At 35.9% G+C, this 18,695-nt stretch overlaps 1 protein-coding gene across 1 annotated transcript in view; it reads right to left on the reverse strand.

Moving 5' to 3' along the window:
* LOC148300611 (uncharacterized) overlaps positions 1-18,695 on the reverse strand; it is a 58,596-nt gene that overhangs the window by 19,010 nt on the left and 20,891 nt on the right. Inside the window, exons 5-9 of the mRNA XM_088274527.1 lie at positions 11,318-11,974; positions 9,537-9,817; positions 7,136-7,274; positions 3,968-4,161; positions 1,458-1,596 (exon numbers count right to left, since the gene is read on the reverse strand). Coding sequence (XP_088130653.1) covers positions 1,458-1,596; positions 3,968-4,161; positions 7,136-7,274; positions 9,537-9,817; positions 11,318-11,974 — 1,410 coding nt within the window. The remainder of the gene's footprint in view (positions 1-1,457; positions 1,597-3,967; positions 4,162-7,135; positions 7,275-9,536; positions 9,818-11,317; positions 11,975-18,695) is intronic.

The following is an 18,695-nucleotide window of genomic DNA, read 5'->3' on the forward strand; positions in this document are numbered from 1 at the left end:
ATTTTACAGAACAGTTACATCAATACATTTAAAATAATGAGTAACAAAAGAATAGGTTTTTTCGGCGGGTATGTATTTGAGGAGATGCATGAATGTGAGAGAGGCGAAGATTGTTTGCAAAGACAGATTGGTCTGGCGTTCTATTCCCTCTGCCTATCCCTGCAGGTGAATGCCGTGATGGTTAGTTAGTTAGTTTATTTAAGTATACTTTTTTAGATTAAATATCTTTTTATCTGTTAACGATCAAGAGTATTCATAATATTAATGTGAAATTATTTAAAACATTTTGAGTGTGTCCAAATACTTGTTCACAAATCTGGATTATCACCAATTATAGGAGTTATGTTTCAAATTGTTTTTGACCATCTAATCAAAGATGAAGAAGAATATGGAAGTCTGGGCATTAACGGGGCTGACGACCGTCATAGGCTGGTTTAAGTGATCACTTTACACACGTGTAAAATTCACCAATTCTACTTATTATTGACAACCACACCACTCAAATTCTTGGAAGTTCTATATATATGAACCAATTCTGAAACATTATTCTTGAATCACTAGAGACATCTATTGGTGAGATGAAAAGAAGCTTTTTTACCAAGCAGAAACTCTTTTATTAGTATATGAGGTCCGAATCCGGGATTATAATCACACACATGAGAAACGCCAGAAAATATCATTTTCATTTTAATTATTTAAGGTTATAATTTGATTAAACAATTTATTTACAACATTTTGAGTGTGTCCTAATACAAAATCTGGATTATCTCCAATTACAGGAGTCATTTTCATATTATTTTATGACATCTCATCAAAGATGAAGAAGAATATGGAAGTCTGGGCATTTACGGAGCAAATAAATACCCAGACTTCCATATTTTTCTTCATCTTTGATGAGATGTCATAAAATAATATGAAAATAACTCCTGTAATTGGAGATAATCCAGATTTTGTGAACAAGTATTAGGACATGCTAAAAATGTTGTTAAATAATAGGTATTTATAACATTCCATTTACAAAAGAAAGGTGTGTTGAGATGGTATGGGAATGTAGAACGAATGAGTGAGGAAAGAACGGTAAAACAAATTTATGAGGCGAATGTTAGTGGGAAAAAAAGCAGAGGAAGACCGAGAAAAACATGGCCCGATCAGGTATGCCAAATACTTGAAAGTGGTCAGGTTAGTAGTCGTAACAATCGGCGGGTATGTATGAGGAGATGCATGAACGTGGAAGAGGCGAAGAATTTTTGCAAGGACAGAGTGGTGTGGCGCTCTATTCTCTCTGCCTACCCCTGCAGAGAAGCGGCGTGATGGTTAGTTAGTTAACACAAGCGCTCTACCCCTCCAGTAAACCATGCCAGTAATAGTTTATGTTTTTATATCAAACCGAGCTGCAAAATACAGCTGAGTTTAGATTCAACAACATAAAAAGGACATAGAATAAACATGAATGTCACCTGTAACTGAAGGCCCTGCAAGTGAATGTCGTCAGCTGAAGACACTCTTCCTCGCACTCTGCCAAACTTCGGACTTCCAGAGCAGCTTTGGTCACCTCAGGAGTCAGCCTCCTCCCCGAGCGAACTCTCCAGAAGCAATCTGTAACAGACACGATTAAAGTAATATCTAACATTGTCACAGTACATCTATGACCTGGGATATTTTCAGTCCAATAATTTCAACAGATCTCTGCCCGTGAGAGGCTGTCGACTCTCAGACAAGCTTGATCTAAAAAAACTAACCATCACGCCGCTTCCCTGCAGGGGTAGGCAGAGAGAATAGAGCGCCAAACCACTCTATCCTTGCAAACATTCTTCGCCTCTTCCACGTTCATGCATCTCCTCACACATACCTGACCACTTTCATGTTTTTCTCGGTCTACCTCTGCTTCTTTGATGTCAAACTGCATAACTTATTTTACAACATTTTGAGTGTGTCCAGATACGTTCACAAATCTGGATTTTCTCCAGTAACGAGTACATTTTACATTTTGACATTTCGACAAAGATTTTTACAGGACTTATGAGCTGTCTAAGGCTGGTAAAGTGATCAGTTTACACACGTGCAACATTCACCAAATTCTACCCATTATTGACAACCACACCACTCAAATTCATGAAAGTTCTAAATATATATATATATATGAACCAATTTAAAAACATAGTTCTTGAATCACTAGAACTTCTATTGGTGAGACGAAAAGCATATTTTTACTGAACAAAAACTCTTATATTACAACATTTTGAGTGTGTCCAAATACTTGTTCACAAAATCTGGATTATCTCCAATTACAGGAGTTATTTTCATATTATTTTTTGACATCTCATCAAAGATGAAGAAGAATATGGATAGTGAATATGGATAATATGAGTAGTGTGGTTGTCAGTAATGGGTAGAATTGGTGAATGTTACACGTGTGTAAAGTGATCACTTAAACCAGCCTATGACGGTCGTAAGCCCCGTAAATGCCCAGACTTCCATATTCTTCTTCATCTTTGATGAGATGTCAAAAAATAATACTCTTATATTAGTTTGTAAGGTCCGAATCCTGGATTACAATCACTCACATGAGAAACGCCAGAAAATAAAATTTTCATTTTTTTATTATTTTAGCTTATAATTTGACCAGTTGATTTATTTACAACAATTTGAGTGTGTCCAAATACTTGTTCACAAATCTGGATTATCTCCAATTACAGATACCTGAGTATTTTTATACAAACCTACGTCAATAATGGGTAGAATTGGTGAATATTACTCGTGTGTAAAGTGAACACTTAAACCAGCCTATGACGGTCGTGAGCCTCGTAAATGCCCAGACTTACATGTTTGTCTTCATCTTTGATGAGATGTCAAAAATAATTTGAAAAATATCTCCTATAATTGGAGATAATCCAGATTTGTGAACAAGTATTTGGACACACTCAGAATGTTGTAGATTCTGTAATCTTCATTTATCTGAACCAGTGGACCGTTGAATTTGCTAAAGTCGAAACGTCAAGTCGCTAATGTGGCAATACCAACATTCCTGTCGTATTGTCATTCGCCGGCGAGAAGTCGAGCTGTCACGTGGAGTGATTGGACAATCAGAACAGACAATGGGATTTTGCAATCGAAGAGATGGGTAACATTTGAAATAAAGACTGTAATTGTTTAAATGTTTCTAGTTTTCAAGTCACTCTGCGACCTGTTGCCTTTTGGATCAAAGTATATCCCAATCACTTCAACAGCTGTCATATATCTGGGCCTGTTCTCTTAAATGGATCTCTGTCAGACGGGAGGAATATCTAATTTAACATACTTAGCCTATAAAGGGATTGTATTCGACTCGTGAAGTGTTTATAACAGCCGATATAATTAATATTTTCATTAATAATTTTCTTTTGGAAAATTCGCCTCGAAAAAACGTTAATTTCGTAAGTTGGCAATGAATGACGTCACAGAAACGATGGAGTTATTTTTAATGTTGGTGTCATTACTAAATTATTGGCGGCTTTATTTGATGTTGACTATGGTCCACCATCTATTGGTGAGATGAAAAGAAGCTTTTTATTGAGCAGAAACTCTTTTATTATTATGTGAGGTCCGAATCCTGGATTATAATCACACACGTGAGAAACGCCAGAAAAAGGCTTCTTTTCATCTCACCAACAGATGTCTCTAGTGAAGTTCTAGTGATTCAAGAATAATGTTTCAAAAATTGGTTCATAAATATAGAACTTCCAAGAATTCGAGTCTTCCATATTCTTCTTCATCTTTGATGAGATAATAATAAGAAAATAACTCCTGTAATTGGAGATTATCAAGATTTTGTGAACAAGTTTTTGAACACACTCGAAATGTTGTATTAAAAACTTTTAATTAAAAAATATAAAAAATTCCTCAAATATATTTGCGGAAAATCGTTCAATGACAGAATTAAAAGCAAAAATATAAAAAAAAAATATAATTTAAATCATATTTGCCTTACCACTTTCCAAGCCGTCATCATATCCAGGTTTTCCTCCGGGACCTTGTGGTCCTTCCAATCCTTTGCAGAACCTTCTGTCAGGATTCATGGCGTATACATCAGAATCTCTATCTGGTTCTACGTCGTTATAGAGATCCAAGGAACGGTACTGGCGATCGCTCAGGAAACAATTGTCCGAAGGACCTCGGGTGTACCTAAGGGAACACAATTAAACCCTGTTTTATTTTTTTATTATTATCCCGTAAGCTGCGGATCGCATCTATTGTCGTTTTTTTATAGAAGTACCGTTGACTGCGGATCACATGCATCGTCGTTTTTCAACTTTACGTACTTATATCAACACCTATGGATAATTTTTTTGCACTTTTTTGGTTCGAGGCATGGATGAATTAGTTCTCTTTGATTTATTGTCATAAAATATCGAAATTATTTTAATTTAGTGTCAACTTTATCGTGAATACTTCCGGTCGGCTCGTGCTCCGCAGATACGACAGCCGCGTCTTCTATACAGCCGCCATACTTTAGGCCGCGAGTTCGTAAATGTTAATATTTTTGTGTAAATACACCATAAAAACATAATAAGTAAAGTGCATTGTGTACTGTGAACATCTATGATGGATATCCGAAAGTTTCACTACAAAAAATAGGCAAAAATATGTTTTTTTTGTCAAAAATATTGTAATGTAAAATAATCCAGCACGGAACGGAAAGTTTGACACTCGAAATCGAGCAGCTTAGAGGTTATACAATAAAGAATTTAATGAATAAAGCACAACACTGTATTGGAAATTATACAAAATAAAGCGATGAGAATGGTGCTTAAGAAAAATAGAAAATAATATAGAAAAATTAAGAGAACTAAACTGGTTATGTATAAAAAAGGGACCAAAATTAAATACGCTGATCTTTATATTTAATTTTTTTAAACAATAAACCACAAAAATATTTTAAGGATAAAATAGTGTTAAACAGAAATATTCATGAACGTATCACTAGAAATAAGGATAGAATAAGACTGTCATTGTTGACAAAAACCGAGTCACTAAATTGTTCCATGTATAAGGGTTTGAAAATGTATGATGAGATGCCTGAATGTATGTAGAATGAAAAGAGTCTGAAAGAATTTTAAAATAAATGTTTTGTAAATTTTATTTATTGTTTCGGCATTAACTTTGTGGTAAGACATGTTACAATGATTAAAGAAAACACTTCGTTTTTTACCACTTGAGTTTTATTATAGACTACATGTTTCAGAAGTTAAACTTCCATCATTCAGGTCTGTATAATAATTATAATTAATTGTTATTATACAGACCTGAATGATGGAAGTTTAACTTGTGAAACATGTAGTCTATAATAAAACTCAAGTGGTAAAAAACGAAGTGTTTTCTTTAATTTTCGTAAATTGAGTGTAAATAAAAGTTTGTATTACGTAATTAAAGAAAGGATGAAAGTAGACTGAATGCAGTCGAAATGCGATCTCTCAGAAGAATGTGTGACAAAACGATGTATGATAGATGTGCGAATAGTGAAATAAGGAAGGAATGCAAAGCTGAGATAAGCATTATCGATAAAATTAAGAAAGGTGTGTTGAGATGGTTTGGACATGTGGAACGAATGAGTGAGGAAAGAACGGTAAAACAAATTTATGAGGCGAATGTTAGCGGAAAAAAAGCAGAGGAAGACCGAGAAAAACATGGCAAGATCAGGTATGCCAAATACTTGAAAGTGGTCAGGTTAGGAGTCGTAACAATCGGCGGGTATGTATGAGGAGATGCATGAACGTGGAAGAGGCGAAGAATGTTTGCAAGGACAGAGTGGTGTGGCGCTCTATTCTCTCTGCCTACCCCTGCGGGGAAGCGGCGTGATGGTTAGTTAGTTAGTTAGTTAGTTAGTTAATTAAAGAAATAAAAAAATAAAACCAATTGGTTATCACAGACTGTGACAGCGCGCCGCGTAGGATTGCCAACTTGACTACTACGCACTCGCTAGACTTAAGAATAAAAGATGTAGGCAGGTATTCACACTGGCAGCATACGAATTGCTATTTTTGCTTTGTTTTATATTTATTTTACAGTTACAATAGTTTTTTTTATAATTTAAATCATTTTCTAGAATTTTCCTACTTTACAATCTTAAAATTCATTACGGTGTTCTCTCCAAGAGACTAAGCTCTTGTGCTTGGAGAGGGACCTACACTTTTTATTTAAAGTTTATGTTTGTGGGTGATTTAATTTTTTTATTGATTTTTTAATGTCTTTTTTATATCTGTAGGTAGGTTATTGAAGTATTTGGTTTCTAAATACTTAAGTTTTCATATTATTTATTGACATCTCATCAAAGATGAAGAAGAATATGGAAGTCTGGGCATTTACGGGGATGACGACCGTCATAGGCTGGTTTAAGTGTTCACTTTACACACGTGTAACATTCACCAATTCTACCCATTATTGACAACCACACTACTCAAATTCTTGGAAGTTCTATATATATGAACCAATTTAGATACCTTGTTCTTGAATCACTAGAACTTCACTAGAGACATCTATTGGTGAGATGTAAAGAAGCTTTTTATTATTATTTTTTTTTTAGTGATTCAAGAACAAGGTATCTAAATTGGTTCATATAGATAGAACTTCCAAGAATTTGAGTAGTGTGGTTGTCAATAATGGGTAGAATTGGTGAATGTTACACGTGTGTAAAGTGATCACTTAAACCAGCCTATGACGGTCGTCAGCCCCGCAAATGCCCAGACTTCCATATTCTTCTTCATCTTTGATGAGATGTCAAAAAATAATATGAAAATAACTCCTGTAATTGGAGATAATCCAGATTTTGTGAACAAGTATTTGGACACACTCAAAATGTTGTACTTAAGTTTTGTTGGAATTGTTTGGTATTGCATTTTGGTACTGTAAAGTCATTTTAGTATCTTAAAAATGATTCTACTTTTGGAACTTGAATATGAATATAAATTTTTAATTTCTATATAATATCCAATTTGATTCTTCAAACGGGTATTTGATTTGTATGGCGTAATTTAGTTAGTGAAACATCTAATTTGAAGTAAAACAAACCTATATCAGCATCATATCGAGCACTGTAGCATTCACCAAGATGCAGAGACCTTCGAGTACATCAGAGTATGTAAGGAAGATCAGGACTTACCTAAAGCTGTAAGACTTGCAGTCGATATGATGATCAGTATAGCAGATTCTCTCACACTCGTTGACGTCACGAACTTGGAGCGCTTTCCTTATCACTCCATGGCTGAAGCGGAATCCAGAACCAGATCTCGAGGAACATTCTGGAACAAGAAACGTACAAAATCCACGTAATCTTCTTCTTCTGTGCGTGTCATGCAGGTCCCCCTAGTCGACTATCACTTGGGAGGAATTGTCCTTCTCTTTAGCAGCTCTAAACAGCGCCCAATCTCGTGTATTCCGGAGCCAGGAGATTTGTCATATAACACTCTCCTTATCATTCATGGTTCACTTTGTGTAATACCTCTTTAATACAAAAATTACTTAAACGAAACTTAACTTTGATGAAACTTTATTAAAGTGGTTTTACACAAAGTGAAGGATGAATCAGTGTTGCCATATAGCTCACTCCTTTCAAGAACGTCATAAATCAAAATACTTGATTTTTCAGGAGAACGTTAAAAAATATAATACAATGTATTAAAAATAAATATCAAGCCACTTACTGAACTTTTTACTGTGCAACAGAACTTTTTAGGTAAAACCTAAAGGTTTTTTCTCCATTTGAAAAGTATTTAGTTTATTTAAAAAACAATTAAACAATACATTTTCTTCAAAATGCAAAAACAATACTTTCTGCCCTGTAGCGGGTAAATATTGAGTTAAAAATATGTCGCTTTTGCTGGGATATAGTACATTTTCTGGGCATTCCGAAAACATGCACAACTGAAAATTGACGATTTTTGATTTATGACGTTCTTGAAAGGAGTGAGCGATATGCCAAACTAAAAAATCTGAATCAAACAGTCTAAAAATCTGTATAGAATCAATAACCCAAAATATAATATCTTTTTTATACACATTTTTACTAATTTTAGAAATCAAATCCTTTTCTATTTTTAGTTTGTAGCATGGATCATTGTAGTCGTTATGATAGTAATAATCCTTCCAACGTTTCAGTACTTATTATCAAATGTTAATGATGCTCGAATCTATACATATTTTCATTCTTCTGTTTTATCAAATACTATGTCTAATTCCAAAAATGTGTATAAAACTAAAAGTACTACCTAAGAGTAAAATCTGCCATATGTAACGGCAGCCTAAAATCTGTATCAATACAGATAAATCTGTATATATGGCAACACTGGGATGAATGATAAGGAGAGTGTTATATTACTTTACCACAAAGTAAACAATGCTTTTAATATACAAAATATACTTCGTCGATTGAATAGTACTCTGCCTCAAATTCTTGGATTTGGAAGTCCAGAACTTCGTTTATGAATTTTAGATAAGCCCCACTTAGGAGTTATTAATATTAAATACACTTAATGCACTCGAAATGCGATCTCTCAAACGAATGTGTGCAATAAAGATGTATCAATTAAGTATAGCAAATAAAAGCTTGTCAAAGCTAAATTGGCAGTACACATAGAGTTTTAGTTTCTACCCCAATATTTAAAAGTGAAGCATGGAGTTTGCAAAATAAGGTTGAATGTAGACTGAACGCAGTCGGAATGCGATCTCTCAAACAAATGTGTGTCATAACAATATATAATAGATGTTCCAATGGTAAAATAAGGAATAAATGCAAGGCTGAGATAAGCATTATCCATCAAAGCAAAAAAGGTGTGTTGTGATGGTTTGGACATGTGGAACGAGTGAGTGAAGAAAGACCAGTAAAACAAATTTATGAGCAAAATTTAGTTGGAAATAGGAGCAGAGGAAGATCGAGGAAACTTGGCATGATCAAAATATTTGAATATTTAAAAGCGATTGGGTCAGGAGTCCGAATAATCTGCAGATATATTTATATGAGGAGATATCGCTTACTCCTTTCAACAACGTCATACATCAAAAAACTTAATTTTTCAGGAGGACGTTTTTAAAGTTTAAAAATACAATGCAATGTATAAAAAATAAATATCAAGCCACTTACTGAACTTTTAACTGTGCAACAGATCTTTTTAGGTAAAATCTGCAAGTTTTTTCTCCATTTGAAAAATATAATATATTTAAAAAAATAATTAAACAATACCTTTGTTTCAAAATGCAAAAACAGCACTTTCTGCCCTGTAGCGGGTAAATTTAAAGTTTAAAGTATGCCTTTTTCGCTGGAATATAGTACATTTTCAGGGCATTCCGAAAACAAGCACAACTACAAATTTGCGATTTTTATATATGACGTTGTTGAAAGGAGTGAGTGATATATGAACGTAGAAGAAGCTAAGATTGTTAAAAATAACGCGTGGGGTGACTTATTGGCACATTCATATAAACACATCGATTAGACTGCCAAGAGCAGTCAAGTGGATGGAGAGTCTGACGAAGATGAACGCCTAAAGAACTCTTAAAAACCTTACCTATGTTTTTCTGATGACCACCATAATATTCCTCTTCCTCGTACCCTGGCCTTCTATCCTGGTTGGGTCCGTACCCTTCTTTGGGCGTGAGGCCATGCAGATTGTGCCATGACCCGACCCCATAACCACCGCTTCCGTATCCGAATCCACCCCCATAGCTGTCATGGCGGCTGCCACCCTCCCACTTATGGTGTCCGAGGTCTTGGTAATTGAAATCGTGCCCGTGCTTTCTGTCATCTTCAAAATCGTGATCGTAGTGACTCACTCCTCTTGAAGGATACCTACAACAGACAGGTTATATTGAATAAAATGACAATTATGTAGTTACAACATTTTGAGTGTGTCCAAATACTTGTTCACAAATCTGGATTATCTCCAATTATAAGAGTATTTTTCATATTATTTTTGGCATCTCATCAAAGATGAAGAAGAATATGGAAGTCTGGGCATTTACCATCATAGGCTGGTTTAAGTGATCACTTTACACACGTGTAACATTCACCAATTCTACCCATCATTGGCAACCACACTACTCAAATTCTTATATATATATATATATATATATATATATATATATATATATATATATATATATATATATATATATATATATATATATATATATATATATATATATATATATATATATATATATATATATATATATATATATATATATATATATATATATATATATATATATATATATATATATATATATATATATATATATATATATATATATATATATATATATATATATATATATATATATATATATATATATATATATATATATATATATATATATATATATATATATATATATATATATATATATATATATATATATATATATATATATATATATATATATATATATATATATATATATATATATATATATTTATATACATATATAAACCAATTTAGAATCCTTGTTCTTGAATCCCTAAAACTTCACTAGAGACATCTATTGGTGAGATGGTCGTCAGTGGTCTCACCAATAGATGTCTCTAGTGAAGTTCTAGTGATTCAAGAACAAGGTTTCTAAATTGGTTCATATATATAGAACTTCCAAGAATTTGAGTAGTGTGGTTGTCAATGATGAGTAGAATTGGTGAATGTTACTCGTATGTAAAGTGATCTCTTAAACCAGCCCATGACGGTCGTCAGCCCCGTAAATGCCCAGACTTCCATATTCTTCTTCACCTTTGATGAGATATCAAAAAATAATAAGTATATTTTTAACCATTATGTCGTTTCTCCGCAGAGGTAGGCAGAGAAAATATAACGCAAAAACAGCTCTGCCTTTAAAACATTCTCTGCCTCTTCTTCATTCTTGCATCATCTCATACAAATCCGCTGTTTATTCCTACTCCTTGTCTGACAAATTTAAAGTAGTTGAAACACTTGATCATATCTGGTTTTCCTCGGTTTTCTTCTATTCCTATTTTCTACTGCATTATCCTAGTTGATTTGGCTTGCCGTTCTTTCTGCAGTCATTCGTTCCACTTGTCCAATTCATCTCAACACACCTTTCAAAATTTTATCTGTTATATTTATCTACGATCGATAATCCTGAAATTATCCGGAGCATTGATCTATATGTTCCTGATAGTTACCTAAGACAGCGTCGACATAACGCCATAACGGCCTATAATTGAAGATAATCCCGATTTGTGAACAAGTATTTGGACACACTTAAAATGTTGTAAATGAATAACTTAGTTTTAGGTAAAAAAATATTGTTGAAAAATACATTTGTATAGGTTAATTACCTGCTGGCGTTTGGTAGATAGTGTTTATCATGTCCATCATTCAACCCCCAGTAGTTGTACGAAGAACCATGCTCCTTGTGCTTTTCCTCGAAAGAGTAATGGCTTCCTCCGTGTCCGTACGATCCTCCATACTGTCCCCATTCTCTTTTGCCACTCGGCCCAGCGATCTCGTACGGCACAAAGTGTCTGTCCCACCTTCTGTCAGTGCCTGGTCTATTTCCATACCCTCCAGATCTCTCATGGTCTTCATGGGAATTCTGCCATCCATTCCAAGAGTCTCTATGGCTTCCGTAGTGTCCTGACGACTCTTGCTTGCGATATCCCGGACCCAATGATCCTTGGTTTGGATCCCTGTAGGACCCACCGCATCCAGAGCATTCCCATCGTCTGTCGTGAGCGCTGCTGGAAGAAAAATACCCAGTTTGGCTGTATTGACCAGCTTGGTATCCTCCCACCCTGAAGGGAGGTCCTTGGCTGGGTCTCTTGGCGGAGAGCTGGTAGTGCGGCCAGGTCAGGCTGCAGTCTGGGGCGCTGTTCCTGTCTAGCTCATAGAAGTCGTAGTCTCTGTCTTCTATGAAGTCTTTCCGAAGATCTAGAAGAGAAACTGGCGTGGAAGACATCTCGCAGACTCCTTTGCCCCTGTTGGAGGGATCCAACCTAAAAGAAAAATAACGGAATTTAGAACTATAAGCATTCTAACCCTTATCCGCACCCAATGGTGCATAGGGCACTGTATCGTATTGACGCAATTTTATCTTGATCGTTAATCATATGAAGGCGAGGTGATCACTCCTGCGCTTCAGGGACCAGTCCAGAGCAATATTAAATAAATGTTAGAGTGTAAAATCACTAATATTTATTCTCACCCCCCCTGGGAATCGAAACTGGGACCTTTTGTAGCTAAACACGCTGACCATTACACCACGGAGGCGGACAAAGCTATAAGCATTATCGATAATATTAAGAAAGGCGTGTTGAGATAATTTGGGCATGTTTTTAATTTTTTTTTTTAGAAGGGATTTTCATTTATTATTTACCTTGTTTATTATGTACAAGGCTAACTAACTAACCATCACGCCGCTTCCCTGCAGGGGTAGGCAGAGAGAATAGAGCGTCACACCACTCTGTCCTTGCAAACATTCTTCGCCCCTTCCACGTTCATGCATCTCCTCATACATACCCGCCGATTGTTACGACTCCTAACCTGACCACTTTCAAGTACTTGGCATACCTGATCGTGCCATGTTTTTCTCAGTCTTCCTCTGCTTCTTTTCCCACTAACATTCGCCTCATAAATTTGTTTTTATCATTTACTGTATTTTCGTTTCTTCTAGCTAATTAAATATGTTTTTTTTATTCTGTGTTGGGAACAGGAGGGATAATCTAGTGTGGGCCAAACAGGCAGACAGTTTGGGCATGTGAATCCAATGAGTGAAGAGAGGATACTTTAACAAATTTACGACGCGAATGTGGTTGGTAATAGAAGCAGTGGAAGACCGAGGAAAAATTGGCATGATCGAGTATTTTAAACACTCGAAAGTGATCAAGTCAGGAGTCGGGATAATCGGCGGGTATGTATGTGGAGGAGCATGAACGTAGAAGAGGCGAAGATTATTTGCGAAGACAGATTGGTGTGGCGTTCTATTCTCTCTCCCCACTCCTGTGGCAAGAGGCAAAGTAGTTAGTTAGTTAAATATTTGAAGGAAAAAAAAATAAATGTTCGTTTGTTCAAAATCTTAAATCACCGATTGCTTCGAAACTCTGATACAATGTTGCATTCTAATACGCGCGTTTTTACATCTTGCAGGAAAAAAACACATTTTACTTTAATGACAGCGCCATCTTTTGAGCGTAATAATTGTTCATGGCGGACATCATGCTTCTTTATATTCAGTCACCTAGCATTTTCGCCTCTCATTTCTCTTTCTTTCATTCTCTCTGCCTACCCCTGCCGTGAGCGGCGTGATAGTCAGTCAGCTAGTTAGTTTACTATTAGAATTGACAGTATATCACTCTTGCCTGGTGTTCCGACTCACGCGATGTGACCTAAAAGATGCATATCTGCAATGCATGTCCGTGGCTTACATAGTCGGCAGAGGCGATTATCCCGTGCGTTGTGCAAGCCCGCCTGACTTTCCGTACCGCAGCCAGGGTCAGCGGGGCATTGTTCTCCGGCGGGCCGCAAGGGATAATGGACCTTATTGTCTCGCGTTTTGCATACGAGATTTTTATGGGATCACTCGCAAATGCATAATAACAGATATTATGTTGCGCTATGGGGCTGCAGTGTATTGTCCGCCTCCGAAGTGCAGTGATTAGCGCGCTTGACCAGGCGTATGACCCAGGGATCGAGTCCTGGCAAGGTCACCTTTAGGATCATTCATTTAAATATGAATATAAATTTCATTTAAAAACCCTTATTAGTGCCCTACGGTGCATAGGGCACTGCATAATATAAACGCAGTGTTATCTTGATAATTAACACATGAAGGAAAGGTGATCAGCCGTCCGCTTCAGGTACCAGTCCAGGGTAATATTGAATATATATTAGACTGAAAAAATCACTAATATTTATTTGACCCCCCCTCGGAATCGAACTCAGAAGTGACATGGTAGCCAAGCGTGCTGACCATTACGCTACGGAGGCGGCAAATATATATGTATATATATATATATATATATATATATATATATATATATAGGGTCCGCCATCTAAAGTTTTTTTTTTCAACTAGTGCTTATTTCGTGAATGGTAACATTTAGCTCATGTCTGATTTGACAGATAATTAGTTTTATCCTTCCGCTGAGCGAATATGGTTGTGTATACGCTTGAACAACGCTGGGAAATATTGCGACATTACTTTGAAAATCATGGTAATGTTGCAGAATGTGTGCGAAAATTGCGTACGGTTTTTGGAAGAAGAGAAGCACCGTCAGCTCCGTATGTTCGTTATCTTGTGAAAAAAGTGAAAGAAACTGGCATCCTCATCGATAAACCAAAGCGTGAAAAGCCAAAAACAGTGCGTACACCCGAGAATATCGATGTTGTGGCAGAAAGTGTGCGTGAAGCGCCATCAACATCAATTCACCGTCGTTCTCAACAATTGAACATTTCGGAGACATCATTGAGACGAATTTTGCATAAAGACCTTGGTATGACGCCATACAAAGTCCAATTGGTTCAGGAGTTGAAGCCAACTGACCATCCAATGCGTTTTCGCTTCGCTGAGTGGGCCTGCGATCGACTTACAGAAGATGCCGATTTTGCCAAAAAAATCATCTTTTCGGATGAAGCTCATTTTGATCTTGGCGGGTATGTAAACAAGCAAAATTGTCGTATTTGGGGCACAGAAAACCCGCACGCATACATTGAAAAGCCGGTACACCCAAAACGAGTCACTGTTTGGTGCGGATTTTGGTCCAGAGGCATAATTGGGCCATTTTTCTTTGAAAATGAGCAAGGAGTGGCCGTTACAGTCAATGGCGATCGGGCCATGTTGAACGGATTTTTGTTCACAAAAATTGAAGAGGAGGATATTGGCAACATTTGGTTTCAACAAGACGGCGCTACGTGCCACACAGCCGAAGCTACACTCGATGTTTTGCGCCCTGTTTTTGAAAAAAAAAAGTTATTTGGCGGACCCTTCATATATATATATATATATATATATATATATATATATATATATATATATATATATATATATATATATATATATATATATATATATATATATATATATATATATAAATACATATATATATATATTTATATATATATATCACATTTACCTTCCCTATCCTTACTATCCTACCTTCAGTCAAACTTCTAAAAATACAGGTTTTGGGGGTTATTCCTTTATAAAAAATTTAATTTAAAATTCAAAATTAAAATAAAAACATTCGCGTCATAAATCTGCATTATAGTCCTTTCTTCGCTTATTCGTTCCACATGTCCAAACCATCTCAATATACCTCTCTTATTTCGATGTATAATGATTATCTCAGCCTTGCACCCTTTCCTTATATCACCATTGGAACATCTACCATACATGGTTTTGCCGCACAGTCTAGTTTCATCCTTCTTTTGCCAACTCCATACATTAAAATTTAACAATATTTTTCAATCTTTACTCCATGGTCACCCTATTGACAGGACAATAGCTCAGATTGCGTGTTGTACCTGCGGAACGATGTAGCAGGGTGACCTCAAGAATCCATTCAAAGCTCCTCCGGACACTTGAGATAAAAATTAGACCCAAACAATGGATTATTAGATTAAAACCAATATTTTTAGCTTTTCCACTTTTTTATTTGACCAGCGACCGGGTTTCGTCGTTACCGACATCATCAGACTGGTCATCATCAGACTGGTCATCATCAGACATAGCTAAAAATATTGGTTTTAATCTAATAATAAATTAAAAATGCAATTCCATCACGAAGTGTCAGTGGATAATATAAATCTATCAAACAATGGATAATATCTCCGTATAGGTAAGCAGAGAGATTAGCATACAATGGACACAGTTAGGAAATGAATTTCGATGTAATACACACTTTGTACAACAATCGATCAGTCTTTTATGTGAGAAAAACATGGTGTTCTAAAATGAAGGAAATCAAGGGTGTATCATTAAGTTATGGAATTAATACTTTAGTATGCTACAACATTTTGAGTGTGTCCAAATACTTAAACGAATAATTTTTTTGACATCTCATCAAAGATGAAGAAAAATATGGAAGTCTGGGCATTTACGGGGCTGACGACCGTCATAGGGTGGTTTAAGTGATCACTTTACACACGTGTAACATTCACGAATTTTACCCATTATTGACAACCACACTACTCAAATTCTTGGAAGTTCTATAAATATGAACCAATTTTGAAACATTATTCTTGAATCACTAGAACTTCACTAGAGACATCTATTGGTGAGATGAAAAGAAGGCTTTTTATTAAGCAGAAACACTTTTGTTAGTATGTTAAAATGAATATAACTCCTGTAATTGGAGCTTTTGTCCGCCTCCGTAGTGTACCGGGTTCGATTCCCAAGGGGGGTAAAATGAATATAAGTGATTTTTCACTGTCATATTTATTCAATATTACCCTGGACTGGTACCTGAAGCGGAGGGCTGATCACCTTTCCTTCATGTGTAAACGATCAAGATAACACTGCGTTTATATGACGCAGTGCCCTATGCACCATTGGGGTGCGGATAAGGGTTTTATTTTTATTAATTGGAGATTTTACATCGAGTATTATTTGGACACACTCAAAATGTTGTACACCCTTACGAGTATCAATGTTGTTCTAGTCAATCATGAGTAGAATTGGTGAATGTTACACGTGTGTAAAGTGATCACTTAAACTAGCCTTTGACGATCGTAAGCCCCGTAACTCCCCAGACTTCCATGTTCTTCTTCATCTATGTGAAGATGTCAAAAAAATAATATGCTTAACTAATAACTCCTATAATTGGAGATAATCAAATTTGTGAACAAGTATTTGGACACACTCAAAATGTTGTAATACCATCAGGACTGAAGTGGTCAAGATGTGACTATATTGAATGGATAAATTGTGTTATAATTGGCTTATAAATTAATATGAAAAATCACAAGACTATCGGTAGCATTCTTATTGACATCTGTAGGGAACTAAGGGAGATATGAAGGTTTAAACTTTACGTATTTTAATAATAATAATAATAAAACCCTTATCCGCACCCCAATGGTGCATAGGGCACTGCGTCATAAACGCAGTGTTACCTTGATCGTTTACACATGAAGGAAGGGGGTTAAGCCCTCCGCTTCAAGTACCAGCCAGGGTAATATTGAATAAATATTACAGTGAAAAAATCACTCGTATTTATTCTTACCCCCCCTGGGAATCGAACCCAGGTCCTCCAGAACGGTAGCCGAGATGCTGACCATTACACTACGGAGGCCGACAATTTACTTACATATTTTAATAAAACGAAAAACGGTCACCGCTATACGTCATCGGTGTGTTATGCGACATATCCCAAAATGTCTCTGCTTCATAGAGCTGTTATAGTAGTAGTGTGGATCGTTTGTTTACCACTACACTATCATTTGTGTTATACAAATGTGAACGGGGGGATGGTGGACCATAGACATCGACAAATAGACCAGCCAATAATTTAGCAATATTAAAATAAGTCCATCGTTTGTGACGTCATTCATTACCAACATACGAAAACAACGTTTTTTAAACAGGATAATTTTCCAAAAGAAAATGATGAATGAGAATATTGATTATATCGGCTGTTATAAACACTTGACGAGTCTAATACAATCCTTTATAGGTTGAGTATGTTAAATTAGATATTCCTCCCGTCTGACAATGATCCATTCCAAATTGAGTGGCTATTTTTGTATGTTTTTCTTTAAATGCTTAATTCAATGTTTATCGTGTTTAAAGAGCCCAGACGAGGAAGGAAGTCAGAGCCCAGCATCATTGAGAAAATTCTCACAGCTCACTCATTATCCTTTAACCACTGTCCTCTACACAAAATGCCTCCCAAATGGTTTTATCGTATTCACACTCGGCGTAATCGGCTCATTATTCGGTTTTTTACAGTAATTATCCACCGAATGTTTGTGCATCCGCGTATGACGTCATCGAGTGCCGTTCAACATACACGAAAACAAACAAATTAATGATATTTTTTCATACAACATTTTGAGTGTCCAAATACTAGTTCACAAAATCTGGATCATCTCCAATTACAGGAGTTATTTTCATATTATTTTTTGACATCTCATCAAAGATGAAGAAGAGCATGGAAGTCTGGGCATTTACGGGGCTGACGACCGTCATAGGCTGGTTTAAGTGATCACTTTACACACGTGTAACATTCACCAATTCTACCCATTATTGACAACCACACTACTCAAATTCTTGGAAGTTCTATATAAATGAACCAATTTAGAAACCTTGTTCTTGAATCACTAGAACTTCACTAGAGACATCTATTGGTGAGATGTAAAGAAGCTTTTTACAGCAGAAACTCTTATATTAGTATGTGAGGTCCGAATCCTGGACCAATCCTAAACCAGCCTATGACGGTCGTCAGCCCCGTAAATGCCCAGACTTCCATGTTCTTCTTCATCTTTGATGAGATGTTAAAAAATAATATGAAAATAACTCCTTTAATTGGAGATAATCCAGATTTTGTGAACAAGTATTTGGACACACTCAAAATGTTGTAAATATTTTTTTATGTTTTGTCCTGTTTTTTTCGAAATATTTTGGTCGCGTCGAAATCCTGGTTCTCAAGTTCTGTTTTTTACGCTTATGGGCGCTTGTGCACTACAGGTATTTTACCGTCCGGCAGTCCGGTTTATAAA

The sequence above is a fragment of the Brachycentrus maculatus genome, unplaced genomic scaffold (assembly GCF_059751285.1).
Source record: "Brachycentrus maculatus isolate JH-2025_06_01 unplaced genomic scaffold, ASM5975128v1 h1tg000685l, whole genome shotgun sequence".
NCBI lineage: Eukaryota > Metazoa > Arthropoda > Insecta > Trichoptera > Brachycentridae > Brachycentrus > Brachycentrus maculatus.